We start from the raw sequence: 23,441 nt of genomic DNA on the forward strand, positions 1-23,441 counted from the left end.
GGCGCTGTGGCATCACAGGGCTCCCTGCAGAGACGGTGGTGAGCAGTCATGCCTCTTCCTGAAGGAGCAGACAGCTGTGGTCCCCTCTGATGTGGGCCACCAGCAGGGGTGTCCGAGCACCTTTCCGGGGACCGTGTGCCTGGCCCGGCCCCATGCTGGCACACACAGTGTGCTTCCCGCGCGTGCTGGAAGGCCCCCGGCTTCCTCGCAGCGGGGGCTTTGCCTCTCTGCTGGGCCTTGGCACTTTGGGGTTGGGTGTTGTCCTTTTTAGACCCATTCCTGGAGGGAGCGGAGCTGAGGCAGTAAGGGAGGGGGTGTGTCTTCCCCGCCAGGGCTGTTGACCAAACAGTGATCTGGGCCTACTCCACCCCTGGAGGGCCTGGCCTGGCAGCCCTGCGGGCCTGGGGATTCTGGGGTTCCATCCAGGGGAACTGCCCTGCTCACCCGCTCCTCTGTCAAAGGGCTTGCTTCCCCGTGGCTTTCCCTCTACTTCCCAAAGACCCGGGGTGCTCATGGGAGGCAGTGGGGCAGATTGTCCAGCCTCAGGAACGACCCCCAGGCATGGTGAAAAGCCACTAGTCTGGTCAACATGTAGCGCGCCCTGACAAAAGCCCGGTATTTTCAGCAGCCTGTGGCTGCGTTCTTTACTTCTGCCGCATCTGCTTCAGCATCTGCAGGGAAGGGTCCTAGGGCTTTTGCTCAAATTCCCGTGTGAGGTTTTGCGGGTCCTTTGGGATCTGATTCTCACCCTCTGTCCCAGAAGCCAAGCCCTGTGGGGATGCAGGAGGGAAGCTGAGCCGTCCAGGCTTCTCTTAACTGTGCTGCTGCTGGTGGGGATGTGGCGGCGGTGACAGTGGCCGTGACGGTGGTGGTGCATGGTGTTGGAGGTGACCTAATAGCGATGTGGATGATAGCTGCCACACGTGGAGCACTTACTGTAATGCTTCGAACAACCGCACTGTGATTCCCAGTATACAGATGAGCAAACTGAGGCCTAGAGGGCTTGAGTGACTTGCCTGAGGTGGTGGTGGAAGCAGGATTTCATGCCGGGCAGCCTGGCTGGAAAACATAGCACCAGCGCTCTAACCACTACACCTCCTGCCTCCCATGCTGAGTAAGCCCTTAGTAGTGCTCTGCTCAAGACCTTTCTAGAACCACACAGCAGCCAGACTGCTACCTTTCAAGGGTAACAGTTAATACCACTGCTTTGCTGCACCCTCCAGCAGCTTCCGAGAAGAAAGTCTAAGCTTCTTACTACAGCATGGGGACCCTGCACCCACGACCCTGTCCTTCCTCCTCTGGTCCCTCCTCTCTCCCCTTCCATAAGCCCTGTGTCCTTGGCCTTCTAGCCGTGCCTCCAACACACAGGCTCAGTCCTGACCCAGGGCCCTTGCACCCTCCCTGCCTGGAATTCTCTGTGCCCAGGTCTTTCCCTGGCCAGCCCCTTCCCCTCCCTCAGCTCTCAGCTCGACCATCACCCCCTCATGGAGGCCCCTCTGACCCCCACCCTGGCCGGGCCCATGGGGTCCCATTACCTGATCTGACATGATCTTGTTTGTGGGGTGGCCACACACCTAGTCTCTCCCAGTCAGCTGCAAGCCCCCAGGGACGAGGACCTTGCCTGTCCTGTTGTTGAGCCTTATCTCAGCACGTGGCACAAATCAGATAGTGAATGGGGTTGAGGGAGAGAAAGGAAAGAGATGAAATACTTAAAATCCTGGCTACTTTGGACTACCCAGAGAAAGCCCGGCTGGTTTAGGGCCCTTGAAAAGGAGTGAGGTTTGCTGCTTTCACATGTGTAGTTAGGTGACCAAGTGGTAGGGGGTTTTACCTTCCACAAATGAACAGGCAGATAAAAATGATTTGTAATGGACCTCTCGGTTGCAAATGTGTGTACATGGTGCTAGAAAATGAGTTCTTCATCATTTACATGCTTTCCTGCAGTCGTGTTCACACTGTTCCTCCCCCTGGTAAGTTTTCTGACGGTAAAAGCAGTGGAAGTCATCAGAGCCCTGCTCTACATTTCAAATGAGCCAACTCCACCGGAATGACTGCCTCCCCCTCAACACACACACTCCTGGTGGGGGGGAGGGGCTGCTCCTGTATGGACTTCTCCTGGGAGATGCTTGTGTTGATTTAACATCTGTGGAGGCCTTGAAAACTTTGGTGTTTTGCAAGGTGTGTGAAAGAACCTTTCTTTCTCTCTATCCTTCTTTCCTTCCTTCTTTCTTCTCTTTTCCTTCCTTTTTCTCCCTCTCCCTCCCTCCCTACCTTCCTCTCTCCTTCCCTTCCCTTCCCTTCCCTTTCCTTCCTCCCTCCCTCCCTCCCTCCCTTCCTTCCTTCTTTCTTCCTCTCTCTCTTCTCCCTCCCTCCCTCCCTTCCTTCCTTCCTTCCTTCCTTCGTTCCTTCCTTCCAGCCAGGAGACGGGGCAGAAAGGGGGAGAGAGAGAATCCTAAGCAGGCTCTGCACTGACGCAGGGCTTGAATTCACAAACCCTGAGACCATGACCTGAGCTGAAACCAAGAGGCAGATGCTTAACCAATGGATCCACCCAGGTGCCCAGAGCCTTTGTTTTGTAAAGATGTGACATTTCTGTAAATGCCCAGGAACAGAACATATATATCTTTGACTTAAGAATTTGCAAACACACAAGGTGCCTGTTTGGGCTACACTCTTCCTTGTGTATTATTTCGCTTAATCCTTACGACCTCCCTGTGGGTTTGGCATTACTGTCTCCACTTCGGAGATGGGCCTGTGGCTCAGGGGGGGAAAGTGACATGCCCAGTGTCACACAGCTGGTGAGTGGTGGAGCCAGGAGTTACCCTCTTCCACCACCCACAGGACATTCTGAGCTGCCTCTGGCTCTCCCTTACCGACTGCGTGTTCACATTTCGCTCAGGGGTGCCACTGGCCTTTTCTGCCTGGAGAGCATCTCCCCCAGCCTTTGCCTCCCCTTCCTGCACCCTCCAGCCCATAGTGGTCCTAATCCGGGTGTGCCTTGCCCCCTCAGCATCCCTTCGTCAGCAGTGTCACCAGCAACAAGGCTCTGCGGGAGCTGGTGGCCGAGGCCAAGGCCGAAGTGATGGAGGAGATCGAAGATGGCCGAGAGGAGGGGGAGGAGGAGGACTCCACGGATGCCGCCCCGGTGAGGCCTGGAACACGGGCGCTGGGGAGCAGGGGCTCCCAGCAGGCCTTGGCTGGTGTGAGCGGGAACCAGGGGGTGCAGGAGGGGCTCCTGCTTCTCCCACGGCTGAGAGGCTATCGGCTCCGAATCGCACGTTCTGTAAGCTCATGGGCCAGCATGAGGCGGCAGGGAGTTTGGACAGATTCTGTATGTTTTCAGGAAAGAGCAGTAATCTGGATTTTCACTTGGGATCTTTCAGTTTTTAAAAGTTGGTCGCTGAGTCATTGCTTCCTAGCCTTTTTCCTGTTGTGGCTCACATACAAGATGACAATGTTTTAGCACACTGTGGGGCAAATGCAGATAAAGGCTGCACGTGATCAGAGGCCACAAGCCAAGGGTCTCGGGCACCCCAGACCCTGTTGGGCTTCGCCAGGTGTCCAGGGGACCCAGGTCTTGGCACGTTTGCAACCCATCTGCAGCTTCAGCACTTGGCTGAATTTAAGTTTAAATTAAAGCTAATTAAAAAATGTAAAAACATTTGAGCCCAGCAAAACATGTCCACGGGCTGGATTCTGTCCTGAGCTGCTGCTTTCGGATCCCTGGTCTAAGCCATTTGGGAAGGGCCTCTTCCAAGAGGAACCTTGCTGTGCAGAGGGTACCATGGACCAAGTGAGGCAGGGGCTGGCTTTGTCCATAGGGACTGGACGAGATGACGCTGTCTCGAGGTTAATGGAATCCTGGCAGGAGCCAAAGGCTGGTGTGCATCCTTACCAGGGTGAAGGAGGGAAGCGCTGAGGAGGAGGCGCAGAATCAGCACAGGCACCACAGCCTTTTCCTGAGCCCTTGCTGGGTGCTGGGCACTCTGCTACTTTGATAGGAGAACTACGGCTCCATTTAATAGGTAGGAAAACAGGTCCGAGCAAGGCAGTGGCTGGTTGAGCTGATAGGAGGTGTAGGAGAACATGGTGGGAGAGAGGGGTGGTGGGCCCGGGGCCTGGCTCCCGGAGGGGGCAGCAGGCAGCGAGTTTGGGGAGGGAAGTGGCCAGCAGTCACAGCAGCCTGGTTCTCTGCAGGGGGAGGCTGATCCTTGTCATGAGGGCGGTGGGGGTTAATGAGGGTCTCAGGCAACGGCTGGGCATCGATGTCGGGGTGATAGGATCAGATCTGAATTTCTGAACCATCACTGTAGGGGTGTTGAATAGGAGGTAGTTGAGAGTTGCTTCTGGAAACTTCATATCTAAGGTTAAAAACCAGTGGCCATTAGGACCCAAGGGAGTGCTATGGTGTGATTCCATTAATATCAAATTAAAAACCCAGCAAACTAACTTATAACGCTTAGAGCTCAAGGTCAGGACAACTGTTACATTAAGGGGAGGGACAGACATAGACGGGGGTCTCTCTGGTGAGCAGTGTTCCATTCCTGACGTGGAAGGTGGCTGTGTAGGTGCTCACTTTTAATTCATCGTTTATATATTCACAGAAATGGGTGTTCTATTTCACAATAGCAACATTTCCAGTACTTTCTACACACACCCCTCCCCCTCCGAAAAGCTCTAAAGAACAAAACAAAACTTTAAAAACTCGGTGACTGACTCTAGCCCCCTGGATACTTTGGGCTGGGTTTTTATGCAGCTCACAAAACAAACAAAGCCCCGCCCGAACTGGGACTGGTTGTCCTCTAAAAACCAGAAGGTGTCAGGTTGAAATTCAGATTCTAGCTTGTCTTAAAAAAAATTGGAAGGTCTGTCTACAGGGGACCCATTTACTTGTATTGTCACAATTACCTGGGGCAGAGTGGCCACTGCCACCTTTAGACAGGGCAGCAGCTGGCCAGCTGGCCAAGGTCCTAGGAGGAATCCCAGGCATTAAATTACCTCACAACAAGTAGTAATTTTATTGTTGGTTGGGCAGTAGGGAGCAGTGAGGACTGCTCACTGGAGAGAGATCACTACTCTTAGCCTTGGTCCTGGCCCACTTGGCCCTGTGGTGTCTGACTCTCCAGACACCCTGCATCTTGGACTCTTGCCTGAGACATGAAATAGCCTGGCGTTGACTCTGTTTTTTTTCCTAGCCTCTGGGGACCCATACTCGAGACTCTTGTGAGGTGAATCAGCTAAGCCTCAATACCGACAAGCTTTCCAAAGAGCCCTCTTTCACCCCGCTGCCGGCCAGCCAGCCTCAGGACAGTGTGAATGGGCCCAGCCAGCCCTCTGGGGACAGATCCCTTCAAACCTCCAGCCCCCCGGATGTGGCTCCTGGAGATGAGAACGGCCTGACAGTGCCAGCACCCCTCCGGAAGTCCCGGCCAGTGTCCATGGATGCCAGAATTCAGGTAGCCGAGGAGAAGCAAGGTGCTGACCAGGGTGGGGACCTCAGTCCAGCAGCCAACAGGTCCCAAAAAGCCAGCCAGAGCCGGCCCAACAGCAGTGCCCTGGAGACCTTGGTTGCCGAGAAGCTGGCCAACGGCAGCCTGGAGCTCCCCGCCCAGGCAGCTCCGGGACCTTCCAGGAGAGACTCAGACTCTGGCAGCCTGTCCACCTCCGAGAGCCTGGGCTACAGCACCTCCCTCTCAGCCGACCTGTCCCTGAACAGAGAAACAGGCTCTCTGTCCGTCAAGGTAATGCCACCTCACGGGTTTAGAACCGGAGTGTCGCGGACGTGCTGCTGCTGGGTTTGCGTTTTGAAAGCATGTATTTATCGGCTGCCTTCCATCCTGAGTGGTTCGTGCCGATGGCTTTTCCTGAAGGAGCTTTGAGCTCAATTCATAGTTCAATGTCCAGAATATGTGGGTTCAGTCTGGGATTTAGTCATGCCTGGCAGCTGGTTCAGGTTTAAGTTTCGATTTATGTAGCCATTTAAATTGGGTTTGGTTAAAGGCCTGGATGACATTTGGGAGACAAGTCTAGGAATGAAGATCTCTTATTTTAGGATCTACCATGTGGTCCAGCTACTGACGGGTAGATTCGGTTGTAGGGTGCGGGCTCAGTGGCCTTTCTAGAGGTGGGTGACATTGTGAATGACAGTAGCCACTGTGCTTGAGGCCTCAGCGTGGAGCCCAACACTGTGAAGCACTTTAATGAAAGTGGAAGGTCCATTTCTCAATGATAAGCAAATGGATGCTTAGGTGGGAAGCGGAGGGCTGCTCAGACCCACAGACTTTGTGCTCTGAACCCCACATGCTGTTCTGCTTTCCCAGTGCAGTGCTGGGTGCCTCCCCAGGGTGGGCTGACCCCTCCCCTGCCCACTCTGCTACATCTCAGGGTGTTCTTGAACTCAACTGTTGGCCACTTGACTAGGCCACACTGAGGGTCTTCCCCAAGCAAGGCTGATTGATTGTAGGGAAGATACTGTATCATTTTTTTTCTCCCATTGTTTACTTGGTGGAAGCCACACAGTAGAGACTCAAAACTCTTTGCTAAATGAAAGTAAGTGAAAGAAGGAAAAGCAGCCAGCCAACCCAACAATTAGCCTTAGGAACAGAAAGACAGCCCCGTCCTAACACGTCACCAGGACAGGCACAGACGCACAGGGCTCCGCTACACACTTAGCATTGAGGCCCGTCATATTACTTCAGACAGCTGTCCTGTCTTTTCTCTACTGGAAAGAACAACAACACTAAGAAAATAAAAAGGTAATTAAAAATGAATAAAGGCCAGAGCAGGGTCTCCCCTGCCTGTTCTCAAGGGTGTTGAGAACACTCCTCAGCTGGCTGACAGGCAGTGCGTCAGTGAACACGGCTGTCCACGGGCTGGGTCAGGACCCCTTGGCGAGATGAAGGGCTTGTTACATCGGGAGCAGGAGGCCCCGGGATCAGGGCTCTAGGGTGAGGGCAGCAGCCCCAGGCCGCCTTTCTTCCCGGCCACATCACATTCCTCACCGCTAGTCTTGAGTTGGGCCCTAGGACATGTGACTCAGTAGGAGTCAGGTGTGGTTGCTGGGAAGTGGTGGAGGCCATGAGGGTGGGGGCGCAGAGGGAGCTGAGCCCTCGGGGAGCACGACTATCTGCTGGTCTTGGCTGAGCAGGAGTGGGGGTTCAGCGAACACTTTGAGGGTACCACCCTGGCCTGCCCTCCTTTTTCTGGCTGGAGGGCCCTTGGGGGCAGTGTTGGGAAAGCAGGGCTGGGCTCCAGCAGGAAGGGCCTTGGAAGCCAGTGGAGGTGACAGGGAGAGATGCCATGATGACTCCAGTGCAAGCCCACAGGCTCTCAGTTGAATCAGGACACCCCCAGGAGTCCCAGCAGCGTTCTGTGAGCCCTTGCATCCGAAACGTGTGGTTATTCACTGGAAAAGATTGTAAATAACTTCATGGCGGCTCAGATGGGCGTGGCCTCCTCTGGAGTTCAGGTCAGCTCAGTTTTAGCTTCAAAATCAGTTCTGAACTTCGGTTTGCCAGGCTCCCTGGATTTTGGCCATGTGGGAAAGAGAGTGTGGTCTGCAGTAATAGCTGAGCTATAAATACCAGGTACTGCACGGGGGCCGTGAGCTGGGCTCTCTGCCGTGTCCCCTAGCATTCTCTCACTGTATCTTTGTCACCATCTTGGGCGAGGCAAGTGCTGCTGTTCTCTTCCTCTGACAAGTTGAGGAAGCTGACGCTTGGACAGGGCAAGGGATGTGCTCAGGGTCACAGAGCCAGTAGCGGGTAGAGGGAGGGTTAGAACCCAGGCCATTCTGGTGCCATGTCCTGTGTGTGAGTGTGCTGGTTGCCAGGTGTGGGGCCAGTGAGTAGTGTCCAGAGGCCAAGATCAGGGGGATGAGGGGGGGTTAGGCCCTGACACTCAGGACTCCAACTTGAGAAGCTTGCGGCAAGAGGGGGATGATAGAGAGCTGTGTCCTATCTGGAAGTCAAGGCTCTGGGGCCAGGAAGGCTCTGCGCCACATTCCTGTGTCACCCACAGATTCCTAGCTGAAATCTTGAACTTTACCTAATGATTCTACCCTGCCCAGGACTCAAGGCTGCACAATAAAACCCTCAAGAGGACACGCAAGTTTGTGGTGGATGGCGTAGAGGTGAGCATCACCACCTCCAAGATCATCAGCGAGGATGAGAAGAAGGATGAAGAGATGCGATTTCTCAGGCAAGCCTGGGAAAGGCCACTGATGGCTGTCACTGCGTGGGGCTGTGGTGAGAGGGAAGGGTGTAGGTTCCATTGGATAGGGAGCTATCTATAGCTATGAAGTACGGAATCAAGGACATAAAAGGAAACTGGTTTTGTTCCTGCGCTTCCCAATCCACCCAACCTTCCATCTACCCACCTACCTATCCATTCATTCACCTACCTGCCCAAACATTTACCTGTCTGTCCACCCACTCATCTACCCACCACCCATCCACCACTTATTTGCCCACCTATCCATCCACTTAACCATCCATCTATGTATCTATCCAGCCACTCATGTACCAACCATCTATGCATCCACCCACCCACCCATTCACTCATCTACCTACCCATCCATTCATCTCCTCACCCACCCATTCATCCACTCACTCACCCACCCACTCACCCATGTACTCACCCACCTACCCACCCACCTACTCATCCATCTCCCCACCTACCTATCCATCCACTCACCCACCCACCCATCACTCACCCACCCACCCATCCACTCATCTACCCACCCATCCATCCATCAATCCACCTACCCATGTACTTACCCACCCACCAGGGTGGCGTATATGTGGTGATCCAGATAGCAGAGGCTGCTGCCATTGTAGAACTTGAACCTAATGGGCCAACACAGGGTACACAAGATAATCCCCAGTAGTGGTACGTGCCGTGAAGGAAGTAGTGGGTGGTAGGATAGCAAGCCCCTGGGCTGGGGGAGGCCGCTCTGTGTGTGGGAAACTCCCTGCATGGAGCAGCTGGTGGGTGCACGGAAGGGGCTGCGAGGCTAAGGCCCAAGCAGTGACTGCTGGGCTTGTTAAGGGAGCTGAGAGGATAGGGCTGGAGTGCGGCGCTTGAGGGCAGGTCACATGGGCCTATGGGCCAGGGTGGAGGAGTGTGGATTCTACCCCAGGTCCAGCCAGAGTGAGATAGCTGGAGAGTGACCAGCTCTATGTCCCTCTTGAAAAATGCCTCTGGCTGCTGTATGAGTGTGGGCTGTAGACGGGCAAGGTGGACACACGGTGACATGGAGACCCCATCTGTCCAGGACAACTGGGCTTCAGGCTGGGGCAGTGACCGAGAAGAGGGAAGTGGTCCATTCCATATGCATTTTGGGGGCAACAGCACTGAGACTGGTGGCCTTCTGCTGTCTGCCGCAAACCATCTTTGCACTTTGGAGTTGCTCAGGTCCCCTAACAGCCCTCCGTGGGGAGACCCTATTTCCTCCATTTTGTAAACGACAGAACTGTTTTTTGGCAGGTAGTTACTTGCCCTGGGTCACCCAGGTGCAGAGGTAGAGCTGAGATTCTAACTAGACCCGTATGAAGATCCCACTGGTCTGGAAGCTTCCTGGGGCTGCCAGGGGTAGGCTTAGCTCCCTCCGGAGCTCCCTTTGGGGCCAGGCCTTTGCAGGGTAAATTCATGATTCGTTTGGAGAACATTTCTAGAACATCGGACACATTGATACTTTTAAAAAACACAAGCATTCAAGCTTGGGGGGCTTCCCCCTCTAGGGACCCCAGAGATGAGATGCTGCCTTTTCATTAGTGGTGTTTCTGTGTGAACACACGCACACACACGCACACAGGCACCCTCGTCATGGGGCTGGCGAAGCTCAGGCAGGGGGTGGGAGGATGGAGCAGACACCACCTTCCATTTTCATGGTCACCTGGGAGGCAACCTGTCTCCTAAGCGTCAGACCTCACAGGCTGACTTTCCTTTCCATCATCTCCTCTCCGGGTTGTTCGGGCTTCTGGGTTGAAATTCTAGATCCACCATACCCCAGATAGAATGGATGCCCTCTGGCCCTGGCCAGCTGTGTGCTACTCAGGTTTGAAAGGTGAGACTTCGCAGAGGTGGAGAAGCTTCTCTTATTTGCCTGTCATGGTCCGGAGGGCTGAGTGTCCTACATGTCTGCTGCCATGCTCTGCAGGGGTGCGCCAGGCTCCCATTGTGTCCTGGCCGGCCGTGCCCGCCTCCCTCCCCTCCTGCCTCATCCCTGCCATACCTGGATGCTAGGATTTCCAGAGGACTGGGCCACACATAGGCTATTGAACCATGTGATCGGCCATTCGCTCTCCCAGATTGAGGCTTCTAGGTCAGAGTTCTTCCTGTGTTTCCCTAAGACTGCTGGTGCCAGTGCCCGCCTTCTTAAGAATCTTAAGAATCAGGCTGACTCTTGTCCTGCCTTCCCTGGTGAGAGAACCCAGGTGGGGCAGGGAGGTAATGTTAGAACCTTCTTTGGGAGGCCTTTGCTTTATGGTCAGGTGTTCTCCGAGCTGTAGTTTCTCTGGAGTCAGGATTTCTGTTTCTTCGTTAACACTCTTGACCACTCTCACTGCCCGAAGAGCAGAGGCTAAGATGGAAGCTTCCTTATGTGGCTGTGCAAAGTGTCTCTGGTCTTCCTGAGCCTGGGAAGTCTCTGCCTCTTCTTTCTCATGTGACTTCAGCAGCTGCCACTTCGTTTGTTAATAACAGACTTAGCAAGTTTTACCACTTAGTTACTATGTCGGCCTCATGCCAGGCAGATGAGGCAGGCATCACTGCATTTAACTCTCAAAGAACCTGAGAGGCAGACATTACCTGTGCATTTTACAGATGAAGGAACAGAGGCCTAGAGTTTGAGCGTCTGTTTATTTATTTTTGAGAGAGACAGTATGAGCAGAGGAGGGTCAGAGAGAGAGAGAGAGAATCACAGAATCTGAAGACAGGTTCCAGGCTCTAAGCTAGCTGTCAGCACAGAGCCTGACACGGGGCTTGAACATACGAACCATGAGATCGTGACCTGAGCTGAAGCTGATACTTAACCAACCGAGCCACCCAGGCACCCCTTTTTGTAATTTTTTTAATGTATGTTTATTTTTGCAAAAAAGAGAGAGTGCCAGCAGGGGAGGGGCAGAGAGAGAGGGAGACACAGAATCTGAAGCAGGCTCCAGGCTCTGAGCTGTCAGCACAGAGCCCAACGTGGGGCACTAAACCAGGAACTGCAAGATCACGACCTGAGCCGAGTTGGAAGCTAAACTGGCTGAGCCACTCAGGTGCTCTGGCATTTTCTTTTCTGATGACATAAATGATACATATCAATCTGTAACGTGTTTGTCAAGAAACACAATGAACACTTTGGAGTTTATCCTGCAATTATTTTTTGTCTGTGAGTAAACACATATGCACATCTATAATATATGTGTTGTAAAATTACGATCTATTATGTGGGTTAGGTCAGGTTTTTATTGTATTATATTTTGAATAGGTAATATTAATATCATGATTCAAAATTCAAAAAACAAAAGAGACGGTAAGCTGTGAAAAATCTTTCTTCCTCCCTTTTCCCCCAGGCTTCCAGTTCCCCTCTCTGTGTTAGTATTTTATGGTATAATCCCTTTTTTTAAAATTTTTCATGCTTTTTATTTATTTTTGAGAGACGGAGAGAGACAGTGCGAGCAGGGGAGGGTCAGAGAGAGACGGAGACACAGAATCTGAAGCAGGTTCCAGGCTCTGAGCTAGCTGTCAGCACAGAGCCTGATGCGGGGCTCGAACCCACAAACCATGAGATCATGACCTGAGCCGAAGTCAGATGCTTAACCAACTGAGCCACCCAGGCGCCCCTATGGTGTAATCCTTCTTGTAATAATGTTTAAATAGGAAAGTGAACACGCATATACACTGTCTTGTCTTTCATTTTTCACCCAGAGGGTAGGGTAACATAATAGACCCACCTGTCAACACCTTTTTTCATTTAGAGATCATTCCTTAGCTGTTCATAAAGAATTGTCACAATTTTGGAGTGTCTGGGTGGCTCAGTCAGTTGAGCATCTGACTCTTGATTTTGGCCAACATCATGATCCCAAGGTTGTGAGATTGAGCCCTGCATCTGACTCCACACTGAATGTGAATGAAAAATGCTTGAGACTCTCTCTCTCTCCCTGGCTTGTTCTCTCTCTATTCAAGAAATTGTTATGTTTTTAATAGATGTTTTTCCATGTAATTAAATATTTTATAAAACTTGATTTTTTTCATGGTTGTGTATACGAAATTAACATCATATGGATACTAGATGGATACATTTTAATTTATTTAATTAGACGTAGATAATGGACATTTAAGTCATTTCCAGTTTGTGCTATTATAAATAATTTTGTTATGGATATCCTTGTTCAGTTGTTCTGTGCATCTATGAATATTTCTTTAGAATCAATATCTAGAAATGGAAATGCTATGTTAAAAGGCATGAACTTATTACCAAGTTGTCCTCCAGAAGTGTACCAATTTATACTTATGAGCAGGTTATCAGAGTATCAACTTTACCCTACAGCTTGCCTTTTTAATGAAAATGGAATTTTTAATTTGCATTTCATATCCATATTAGATACATTAAAATTTTTTTTAGTTAATGTCTTCATGTTTTGTGTCCCTTTTTAAATTAAAAAAATTTTTTCAATGTCTATCCATTTTTGAGAGAGAGAGAGGGAGGGGGAGCAGCAGAGAAAGAGAGAGAGAGAGAGAGAGAGAGAGAGAGAGAGAAAAACACACACACACACACACACACACACACACACACACAGACACACACACACACAGAATCTGAAGCAGGCTCCAGGCTCTGAGCTGTCAGCACAAAGCCTGATGCAGGGTTCAAATTCATGAATCATGGGATCATGACCTGAGCCAAAGTTGGATGCTCAACCAACTGAGCCACCCAGGCGCCTCTTGTGTCCCTTTTTAAAGGTAGGCTACTCCCCAATAAACTATTTTAAAAAAAGGGTAGGCTACTTCTGTTGTTTTTTTTTATTAATTTGTTAGTACTCTTTATACATTAAGATTTATTAATGTTTTGTCTGTCGATAAATGTCAAATTAAGCCTGAGTTGTAGTCCTGACTCTGCCCCCAGACTTTTATGATGCTGTTCCATGCTCCAGCCTTCAGTGTTTCTGGCTATGAATTATGTGGGCTCTGAGGCGGGCCCCTTTCTGACTGACATGTCTGCATCCTTTAACACTTCAGGCGCCAAGAGCTCCGAGAGCTTCGGCTGCTCCAGAAAGAAGAACATCGGAACCAGACCCAGCTGAGCAGCAAGCATGAGCTGCAGCTGGAACAGATGCACAAGCGCTTTGAGCAAGAAATCAACGTGAGTGTGAGAACACACGGGTCCCTGCAGGGCTTCTGGCCTCCATGTTTTCTTTAGGGGCAGCAGAGAGCTCGGTTCCTTTGGTTTCTTGGTCTCATGAGCCATTGACTTATAAACACAGAATCTCAAGAAGGTCACAGGGCTCCTCTGAGTCACATAGGAGGATCCCTAGAGGGAGATTGACCTTTGCTGAGCCCCACGCAAGAACTCTGCAAGGTAGATGGTATCCCTTTCGTACATGAGGTGACAGAGACTCAGGTGAAGTGACTTGTCCTGGGTCACGCAGCAAAGAGGTGGTAGAGCTGGGATTCAAGCCCAGGTCTGAAGAGAAGCTCTGGGCTCTTCCCATCTTCCTCCCAGGTAGAAGGTGACTGTGCTCAGTTTCTCCTCCTACTCCTTCCAGGCCAAGAAGAAGTTCTTTGACACGGAGCTGGAGAACCTGGAACGCCAGCAGAAGCAGCAGGTGGAGAAGATGGAGCAAGACCATGCCGTGCGCCGCCGGGAGGAGGCCCGGAGGATCCGCCTGGAGCAGGAGCGGGACTACGCCAAGTTCCAGGAGCAGCTCAAACTGATGAAGAAGGAGGTGAACATGTGCTGGCAGAGGCAGGGGTGTCTAGGCTGCAGGTGATCGAAACTCCAGCTCCGTCGCACTTCAGCAAGAGAGGAGACTTTGGGGAGCTCATATACTTACTCAGCAATCTTTCTGAAAGGCTCACAGCCATGTGTCTGGATTTCTGTGCTCCAGCTGCATCGTGAGGAGCTGCTTCTCTGTCATTTGGGCCCTCCTTTCCTGTGTTGACTTGGCTCCCAGGCAGCTTCCTGTATGTCGCCCCAGCCCAGCAACCCCAGCTGAGAGACAGTCGGGGAAGAGAAAGGGCTGGCAGCCCAGTGGGGTCTGAGATGCTCTCACAGAAGCAGGGTGCAGGTGCTGGGTGGCAGACACAGTCCATCTTCTGTGCTCTGCCCTCTCTTCTCCCCAAACAGCAGTCCCCTCATTGGGGACCCACATGGCTCTTTTCTTTCCTCTCCAGGCTGGAAGAGGAGGGGGGAGGTGACAAAGAGGTAGATGGTCCTGAGACAAGGAGAGGGAGGTGAATCTCCCAGCCTGCCCTGGGGGAGGGCATCTGGGTCCTGAAGAACAGCTCACACCTCTCTCTGTGGAGCCTGCCACGGGCAGGCTGGAACATACTCGCTAGGTCATTCCCAGTCTCCAGAACAGCTTCTAAGGGTGGGCCGTGGTGCCGCAGGCTTCAGAGCCCAGCTCCCAGACTGCAGTGTATGTGGGTGACATCTGTTGTATCCAAGGGGCCCCTGGCAGCTGCAGTGGCTGGGCTGGAGCACAAAATTTAAGCAAGGTGCCAAAAAACTTTGGTAATCAAGACAAATAACATAGTAGCATAGTGTTTTAAAGTCAAAATTCTTGCAAAATACTCATGATGAATAGACTGTCTGCTATTTAAAGTCAGGATTCAACAGGGACAGGTTTAGGGTACGGTGGCAAGGAGGAGTCCTACAAGCATAGCGCTGGATCCTGTCTGTATTTACAGCTCTGATATTATGTTCAGGGCTCTTTCTTTTGGTGTGAATGTTGGGTTTTAAATTTTTATCTTTAAAAAAACATTTATTTTTGAGAGAGAGAGAAAGCACATGTGCATGAGGCTGGGGGGTGGGTTGGGGAGAGAGAGGATCTGAAGCCAGCTCTGTGCTGATAGTAGAAAGCCTGATGTGGGGCTTGAACTCTCAAACTGTGAGATCATGACATGAGCCAAAGTCAGATGCTTAACCAACTGAACCACCCAGGAGCCCCTGACTTTTGATTTTTTTTTTTTAATGTGACATATCTTTTTTTTTTCCAATGTTTTTATTTATTTTTGAGAGAGAGAGAGAGAGACAGCATGAGCAGGGGAGGGTCAGAGAGAGAAGGAGTCACAGGATCTGAAGACAGGCTCTAGGCTCCGAGCTAGCTGTCAGCACAGAGCCCGATGCGGGGCTCGAACCCACGAACTGTGAGATCATGACCTGAACCAAAGTCGGACACTTAACCGACTAAGCCGCCCAGGCGCCCCAGATGTGACATATCTTAATTACTGAGAGTTTTGGTATTTGATACTTGATGCCTCACTGGCCTTACCCTGGTTCCAGTCTCCTGCCAGGTATGGCACTGACCTAAGCATACCCCCAGCTCCAGTGCAAGAACAGGGCCACAAGCTTGGGGGTCAGGTCTGGTTCCGAGTCTTGGCTCTGGATCACTGACTGGACTGAGCTTTGGACAAGTGACCTTCCTGAGTCCCACTTACCTCCTATCAAAATGAGAGCTGTTCAGCACCTCTTTTCTTATTAACTGTCTACGTGTATAGCCCTGTGCTACGTGCTGGGGGTACTGAGCAAAGTAGTTAGGGACTCTACCCTAAAGAAGCTGTTAATTGCCATGGAATCCAGTTCTGGGCCATTTCTGGTGTTCATTTAAAAAAAATCCTTTTTTATTTTTGAGAGAGAGCACGAGGAGGGAGGGGCAGAGGGGGGGCGAGGGAGAGGGAGAGAGAGAATCCTAAGCAGGTCCCTGCTCAGCACAGAGTCCAACATGGGGCTTGATTCCACAGCCCTGGGATCATGACCTGAGCCAAAACCAAGAGTCAGACGCTTAACCAACTGAGCCACCCAGGGGCCGCTGATGTGCATTTTCTATACAAGTCTCTTTCTCCTTTCCTTCCGGCTCTCCCCAAAACACAAATATTAGACCTTTGGTATTTTTCTGTAAGTCCCTAAACCTTTAGTTTTCATCCTTTTTTCTCTCTCTGTTGTTCAGGTGGTATACTTTTTATTAGTCTTCAAATTCACGGGCTCTTCTATTGCCTCCACTCCACCCTGGATCCATCCAGCGCTTTCTGTGTTTAGCGTTAGATGCTGTATTGTTTGGTCCTAAGCTTTCTAATTGTCTGTTTTAGAGCTTATAGTTCTCTGTGGCAACATTCTCTCTCTCCATTAACCTCAAATATGTTTACTTTTACCTGATGGAGTGTGGTTTCATAAGAGCTGCTTTCCAGTTTTTGTCTGAGCATTCCAACATCTGTGCCACCTTGGAATCGGCATGTGATGATTTTTTTTCTTTGCCCATGGGTCACATTTCCTGATTCTTTGTATGTAGGGTAATTTGGGATTGTATCACTGACGTTTTGAACGTTCTAGTGTGTGGACTCTGGGTCCTGTTACAGTCTGGAGAACGCTGATTTTTCAGTTTAGCAGGCAGTTGATCTGTGAGGTCGAGATCACAGGTTCTGTTCCGTCTTCTGTGGGTGGTGGCTCTGACGGCAGTATAGTTCTCAAAGCCCCCGCTGGACGCTTTGGGTCTGCCTTGCTCCTGCACAGCACGGGGCACCTCGAGACGTGCGTGGGCTCGTGTGCAGAATGAGGGTTTCCCTCCTGCTGCCTTCTCTCTGGGCTTCTTCCACACTCTGACCCGCACAGGCCCTTCTTCCTGGTTCTCTGGCCAGAAACACGAGGTTTCTTACAGAGTCTTACCTAGCTTTTGCACTGCACTACGGTGCCGGTCTGGGAGTGGTGCAAAGCCAGGACCACAAAAGGGGAAAAAACCCCCTAGGAAACCCGCTCCTGTACTGGCCCCTCCTACGGGTTTTGACTCCTCTGATAGTCACCCACCTTTGTTTACTTTTCAGAGTCCTCAGGTAGTTTTTTGTATTTTCTCCAGGGTTTTTCATGGTGATTGGCAGGAGAGAGAGGCTGTTTTGGCTTACACTGACCATGCCAGAACTCCCCTGGAATGTTCTTTTGATCATGGCCAGTGTTTTCCACCGGCTGCTCCAAGAGCCCTCCGTCAGTGAGTTTGGGGTGTCAGGCTCCTGTAGAGGTGTGGGCTCCTCAGTACTGTCTGAAGAACTCCGGGGCCTTAGAGAGAAATGCCATGAATCTCTTCTCTCTCTTCTGTTATAAAAGGCAGAGGCTGGGGGCACACAGCTGGCTCATTCGGTGGCGTGTGCGACTCCTGATCTCGGGGTTGGGATTAGAGCCCCACACTGGGTGCAGAGATTTAAAAAAAAAAAAAAGGCAGAAACCCACTTCCAGCTGGCTTGAGAACACTTACCGGCCTCTGACCAGGAGACCAGAAGTGTCACCGGGAACCCTTGTTTTTCATCTTTTGGCACTGCTTCCACGCACTGATTTTTGTTTCCAGCAGGCTCCTCTAGGGTGGCCCACCGTGGCCTGCCTGCTCCCAGTATAGCAGCCCCAGTAGTTGGAGCGCACATCCTAAAGCTCTCACTGGCCCAGCAGGGGTCACAGGCTCATCTCTGACCCCGTCCCTGAGGCCAGGGCGTGGAGCATGCGACCGACAGTCCGCATCACATGTATGCCTGGCCTGGAGCCAGATGGAGCTGGGGGTGTCGGCGCCACCTGAACCCTCAGGAACCGAGGCAGGTTCCCAGTATTCCTAAGCGGGGAGATACCCCCTTGAGGGCTGAGAAATATCTTCGGTTATTATAAGGGTTTTAACAGATGGACGGTGTGCAGGGTTAATAGTTCATCAGGGTGGGTGCTCAGGAAGAAAGTCTACAGAGGTTTCTGGGGGGACAATAGTGAAAGAAGGCTGAGAAGGGCTGCCCTAAAGGAAAGGTAAGTGCTACCACCAGAAGCAGCTGGATATCAAGCAGCAAAAGCGGGACCTCTTTGCTCAGGGGGAGCCTGAAACACGCGGCAGCAGCAGGCAGGAGTAGGCCAGTGGGGACGCCCTGTCAGAGGGGCTTGATGGAGAGTGGAGTTGGGGGCCAGTGTCTAGAAAACAGCCTCGTCTTTGGCCTCCCTGGCCTGGGAGTTCTGGTGTTGCAGACCTATTTTCCAGGAAGTGTGACGAGGGATGCAGACCCTGGCCTGATGCACCCTCTCCTATTTCTGGTCCAGGTGAAGAACGAGGTGGAGAAGCTCCCCAGGCAGCAGCGAAAGGACAGCATGAAGCAGAAGATGGAGGAGTATGCACAAAAAAAGCAGCTTCTCGTGAGTCCTTGCCCTTCAGCTGGGGAGGCGAGGGGTTGGGGAGTCCCAGGTTTGAGAACCTGAGTGATGATCAGTTCTTCCTCTGTCTGTCCTTGTTACCACCTCCCCCATGCAGCCTTCTGTGATTGCTCTCACTCCAGCTAGAAGGGAGCTCCCTGTCTCTGGACATCCCAGCCCTTTACATCTGTGTCTTAGGTTGTTTGTAGGTCTTTTCTCCTTGAATAACCCAGTATATCCACCTGCCCACGTGGCACCTTTTGGAATCTTAGACGTCCAACTCACGAGCTCGCAGACCTGGTCCTGTTCTTGTATTCTGAGGGGACACTGTCCTCCATCCTGCTGTCAGGCCAGAAATCTGACACTTCCTTTCCCTCCAATCCTTTATCACCTTCTAAAACATGGAGTTTGGTTTTTCTTTTGTTTTCAAACTCCAGTCTGTCTCTGGGTCCGCCAACTCTGTCAGTACGTCTGTGACTCCCTAGCCACGGCCACCTTCTGCCTGGACTGCGGCCTCCCAGCTAGTCTCCCAGGAATCTTCTCTCCCACCAGCCAGCGTAATCAATATGAACTCCAGATCTGATCGTGTCACTCTCCTCCTAGAGGCTTGTGTCCTGAAAACCTTCAGGGGCTCCCACTTTGTCTAAAAGATAAGAGCAGCCTCGTGTGCTTACAGGCTCTGTCGGTCTGGCCCCTGCCAGCCTCTCCCCACTCAACTCAGTCCCCTCCACCCCAGCTTCGTCAGCCTTCTCCTTAGCCCTTGTCGGACCATGTGCTTGTTTTTCTCAACTCTGGAGTCTATACGTTTTGCTGTCTCTGCCCCCAAACGTACAGAAGATTAGAGTCTACACTTAAAATGCTTTTGTATATAACCTGGTTTAGGATTCATGGCTTACCAGGGTAGGTGCTGTTTGTTTTTCCCTTTGCAGAGAAGGAAAACAAGGCTTGGAGAGGTGACTTTGTAGCGTGAATGGTATGGGGCAAGGCCTCAAACTCAGTCTGACTCCAGACTTGGTGTTCTCTCCAGGACACTATTAGACTTGCCTACAGCCTGTCCTTTGATGCTATGATCAGAAAAAAAAATGCAGGGCTGGGGAGGGTGGGGGAGACAGGCCCCCATCCCCACACGGGGAGAGCAGATTTTGGCTCTTTAAGGGGGGCCATTCTTGCAGTGGCATCGAGAGCCTCAAAAATGTACACATTGTTGGCCTGGATCTTTCTGCTTCTAGAGACTAATCCTGAGGATTAATTATCACAGAGGCTCACAAATATTTAGCTACCAGAGTATGAGAGCAGCACCATGTAAAACAGATGGGGCACTTGAGGGGCTCAGTCGGTTAAGCTTCCAACTCTTGATTTTGGCTCAGTTCATGATCTCACAGTTCATGAGTTTGAGCCCTGCATCAGGCTCTGTGTGAGCAGTGCAGAGCCTAATTAGGATTCCTCTCTCTCTCTCTCTCTCTGCCCCTTCCCCAGTCTCTCTCTCTCAAAATAAACAAATAGAGACAACTTGGAAACTAGAGACCACTTGGAAACAAATTTTTAGGTATTGGGTGAATAAGGTTAGGGTATACCTGTGCCATGAAGTATTTTTGGCCATTAAAACTCATTTGATTAGAAGATAACATTATTACAAAGAAAGGTATTATTAATTTTTAAAAATTAAAGATAGGACATAGCAAATTTAGCACCTTAGCCATATGGTTCAGCAGTATTTAGTACATTCACACCACTGGCCAAACCATCACCACTGTCCGTGTCCAGAACACTTTGTCTTGCAAAACTGAAACTCTACCCATTAAATAACAACACCCCATGCCCTTCCCCAGTCTCTGGCAACCTCTATTCTACTGTCTGTCTCCACAAATCTGACCTCCTGTAAATGGGATCGTATAGTATTTATCCTTTTGTGTCTGCTTTACTAACATATCCTTGAGATTCATCCATGTTGCGGCGTATGCCAGAATTTTCAGGATGAGAAGATTCCATCGTGCATATATACCGCATTTTCTTTATCCACTCATCCGTCTGCAGGCACTTGAGTAGTTTCCATCCCGTGGCTGTTGTGAACACAGGTGTACAAATCTCTAAGTCCTTTTAAATAACCTTTGTGAAATCACAGATATAAACTGAAACCAGCTGCTCCTCCTGGGTGATAGAATTACGGGGAATTTCTAGTTACTGCTTATGTATTCCCTAAAATTTTTAAATTTTAAGTTTTTTAAATCTTACTATGAAAAGTTAAAAACATAGGCAGATAGGTACAATAGGAACCCCCACATACCCGTCACCTGATGTCAGAAACTATGAGCTCATGTCTTCCCACCCTTCCGTGTTACTTTGAATCAGACCCCACATATCCTATCCTTTCTCCTGTCAGTGTCTCAGTACGATCTCTGAAAGAATCCACAATCCAATAACGTCACCTAAGAATTTATTTATTAGGAACTGCTTGGACCTCATATATGCAGTTGGTCATTATTCACATTTCCATTTGTCTCATGAATGTTTAGTCTTTTTAACCTGTTGTTTGAATCACGGTCCATGTAAAGCGCATGTGCTACAATTGGTTGATGTGTCTCTAAGTCTGATTTCTCCTGCGTATGTTTTCTTCGCTGATCATGAGGACTTTGCTTCTGTAATAAAGGTGGATGTTGAGACGCTGGACCCGGTGCTAAAGGCCTGTCCTCCTCTCTCCTGTCCAGGACCGGGACTTCCTGGCCAAGCAGAAGGAGGACCTGGAGCTGGCCATGAAGAAGATCACCGCGGACAACAGGCGGGAGATCTGTGACAAGGAGCGCGAGTGTCTCACTAGGAAGCAGGAGCTCCTTCGAGGTGGGTGTCAGAGAGTGGGCTGTGCCAGGAGCTGCTAGGTCCTCCTCCATCCTAAAACCAACCAGCACCGTCAAGGGCGACACATGGGGAGAGCCCCCAGTGAAGTCAGGATGGAGGCACAGGGTCAACATTATTTGACATTTTCCCTGATGTTGAGGGCGGAAAGCAAGCCAGCCATGTCAAGTGGGTAGGTGAATGGGGTGGCGGGGATGGGGACAGTATAGAGCCCCTTGTAACATCGATCCCACATGCAGCAACGGCTCCGGCAGGCCGTGTGCCAGATTTCATGGCTTCCTCTCCCTGAGTCTTCACTTTCATCCCAAAGTGGTTTTGTAGATGAGGAAGCAAAGGCTGGCAGAGCCACTATGCTCTGGCTGGGGTTGCTTGGCTAACAAGCGGTAGACTGGGCCTCGAACGAGGATCTCCTCTCGAAGCCGAGCTCCTAAGTGCCGTGGAGTGCCGGTGCTCTGACAGCGTCACAGCACAAGACGTCCCAGAGACACTGGTGCGAGGAACTCCCGGGGACAGGGGGCTTCTGTATCTGGACGGGGTCACTAGCAGGGAGTCTCTGGGGGGCAGAGCTCTGAAGGGCAGCAGGGCTTGGGGTCTTTCTGTAGCCCCAGGTTTATCTTCTCTATGCCTGGCAGAAGCTGGGTGCAGCTTTGTGGGCATGCAAAGCAAGTGGGCTCTAAATGGCCACAAGTCTGTTTGAACTACATTTAAGACAAGAGAAGTTTAGAGTTTGGCACCTGTGGGCTTTTGAGAGCCAACAGTCCAGCCTGTGGTGAAGACCATCACACAGGGCCGTGTACAAGCGCCGTCTCTGGCTTATTTACACAGCAGCTGCTGTGGGCAGGGCTGTGATGGCCAGTGCAGGCAAGTGCCGCACACCCCTCAGGACCTGGTGTGGGGCAGCAATGGGGCCCTTGATGTTCTGACGTTCTAAGCGCCACCAAGGTTTCAGGAAAGCCCTCATTTTCTTTTTTGGTCCCATGATATCGGTAAGAAACACCCTACTTTTGGGACAGTGATTCTGATTTCGATTAGGAAGCCAAATCACTGTTCTGATATACTGGATGGGTAGTTACCAGTTTCCGTAGATCAGGAATGCAGTGAAATGAACATTCACATGGGTTGAGCACAGCCCGCTCCGTGTCTCTCAGGGCATGAAGTCTTCATCTGACGCCAGTGCCGTGCCTGTGGCTGAGCAGAAGGTCAATTAATAGACTTCAGTGATACAATGCCAGATACTGCCGTCTTAATAATAATGTATATATAAGGGATGCAGAGTGGCCAAGGAGGCCAAGGCCATTTTTCATGGGGTTTTGTGAGCCCTTTCCCCGGCCCATTAGGAAGGCAGAAATGCACCATGAGCTGAACGTGAACCTGTTTCCCAAGAACGTTGCATGCATTTGGTAGAGGCGGAAGTGGAGGCCTGGAGAGGATTTGTTACCCATCCCAAACTCCGGTGAAGGAGCTGGGTTCCAGCGTGGGTCTCTGGTCTCTCTGCCTCCCGACTCCATTCACTTCCTGGTGTACCAGGCTCCTGGGAGCAAACATGTGATGCAGGAGAGGGCAGGGCAGCACCCACTGGGGATCTGGCCGTTAGCATCTCACAGGCCCCCTGTTTCCCGTAGACCGGGAGGCCGCCCTGTGGGAAATGGAGGAGCATCACCTGCAGGAGAGGCACCAGCTGGTGAAACAGCAGCTCAAAGACCAGTACTTCCTCCAGCGGCACGAGCTGGTGCGCAAGCACGAGAAGGTGAGGTCCTGACTGGGTGGGGCATGGGGCGGTATGGGGCACCACTTGGGTACCATGTGTGCTCCTAAGAGGAGGCAGGCGTTGGTCACGGTAAGGCCCTGGGAGGTGTCCTTCCTCAGACTGAGGGGCCAGGAATTGGGGAAGCCACACAGGGAGGCAGATGGCAGCTCTGACTTAGATACCTTAGTGCATCTTTCACTTGTTTCTTCTTCTCTGTGACCTTTCCATTGTCTTCTCATCTCTATTTTGCATATATTTCCCGAAGAATACTTTTAAGTCTCAACTTAAACACCACCTCTGCCAGGAAGCCTTCCTTATCTTCCTTAGACCAGGCAAGGGCCCTAGATGTGTGTGGCCAGGGCTCTCTTTACTTCTGTGTAATTGTCTTGATTTGGTCCCCTTAGTGGGAAGAGAGACAAGCTGAGATCTGGATGCATAATTCAGGGGTAATTACAATTCCTAATCTAAATGTGATGACAGATGCCAGCTTTG

General features: G+C 51.2%; 1 protein-coding gene and 1 long non-coding RNA gene across 11 annotated transcripts in view; one reads left to right on the plus strand and one right to left on the minus strand.

Annotated features, from left to right (window-relative positions):
* The window catches only part of STK10 (serine/threonine kinase 10), a 119,005-nt gene that overhangs the window by 81,248 nt on the left and 14,316 nt on the right, over nucleotides 1-23,441 (plus strand). For all 3 annotated transcript variants that reach the window (XM_029942859.1, XM_029942860.1, XM_029942861.1), the window contains 8 exons: nucleotides 3,011-3,145; nucleotides 5,196-5,741; nucleotides 8,069-8,199; nucleotides 13,228-13,351; nucleotides 13,755-13,934; nucleotides 18,263-18,355; nucleotides 21,058-21,187; nucleotides 22,825-22,949. In XM_029942859.1, coding sequence (XP_029798719.1) covers nucleotides 3,011-3,145; nucleotides 5,196-5,741; nucleotides 8,069-8,199; nucleotides 13,228-13,351; nucleotides 13,755-13,934; nucleotides 18,263-18,355; nucleotides 21,058-21,187; nucleotides 22,825-22,949 — 1,464 coding nt within the window. The remainder of the gene's footprint in view (nucleotides 1-3,010; nucleotides 3,146-5,195; nucleotides 5,742-8,068; nucleotides 8,200-13,227; nucleotides 13,352-13,754; nucleotides 13,935-18,262; nucleotides 18,356-21,057; nucleotides 21,188-22,824; nucleotides 22,950-23,441) is intronic.
* LOC115294830 overlaps nucleotides 19,843-23,441 on the minus strand; it is a 60,489-nt gene continuing 56,890 nt past the window's right edge. For 6 of the 8 annotated variants that reach the window (XR_003910169.1, XR_003910168.1, XR_003910167.1 and 3 more), the window contains 2 exons: nucleotides 22,276-22,390; nucleotides 20,770-21,238 (listed from right to left, as the gene is read on the minus strand). This is a non-coding gene — a long non-coding RNA (uncharacterized LOC115294830). Of the gene's footprint in view, nucleotides 20,413-20,769; nucleotides 21,239-22,275; nucleotides 22,391-22,640; nucleotides 23,349-23,441 lie in introns of those variants that run through there. The other 2 variants (XR_003910172.1, XR_003910173.1) reach the window with 2 other exon arrangements.

The sequence above is a fragment of the Suricata suricatta genome, chromosome 6 (genome assembly GCF_006229205.1).
Source record: "Suricata suricatta isolate VVHF042 chromosome 6, meerkat_22Aug2017_6uvM2_HiC, whole genome shotgun sequence".
NCBI lineage: Eukaryota > Metazoa > Chordata > Mammalia > Carnivora > Herpestidae > Suricata > Suricata suricatta.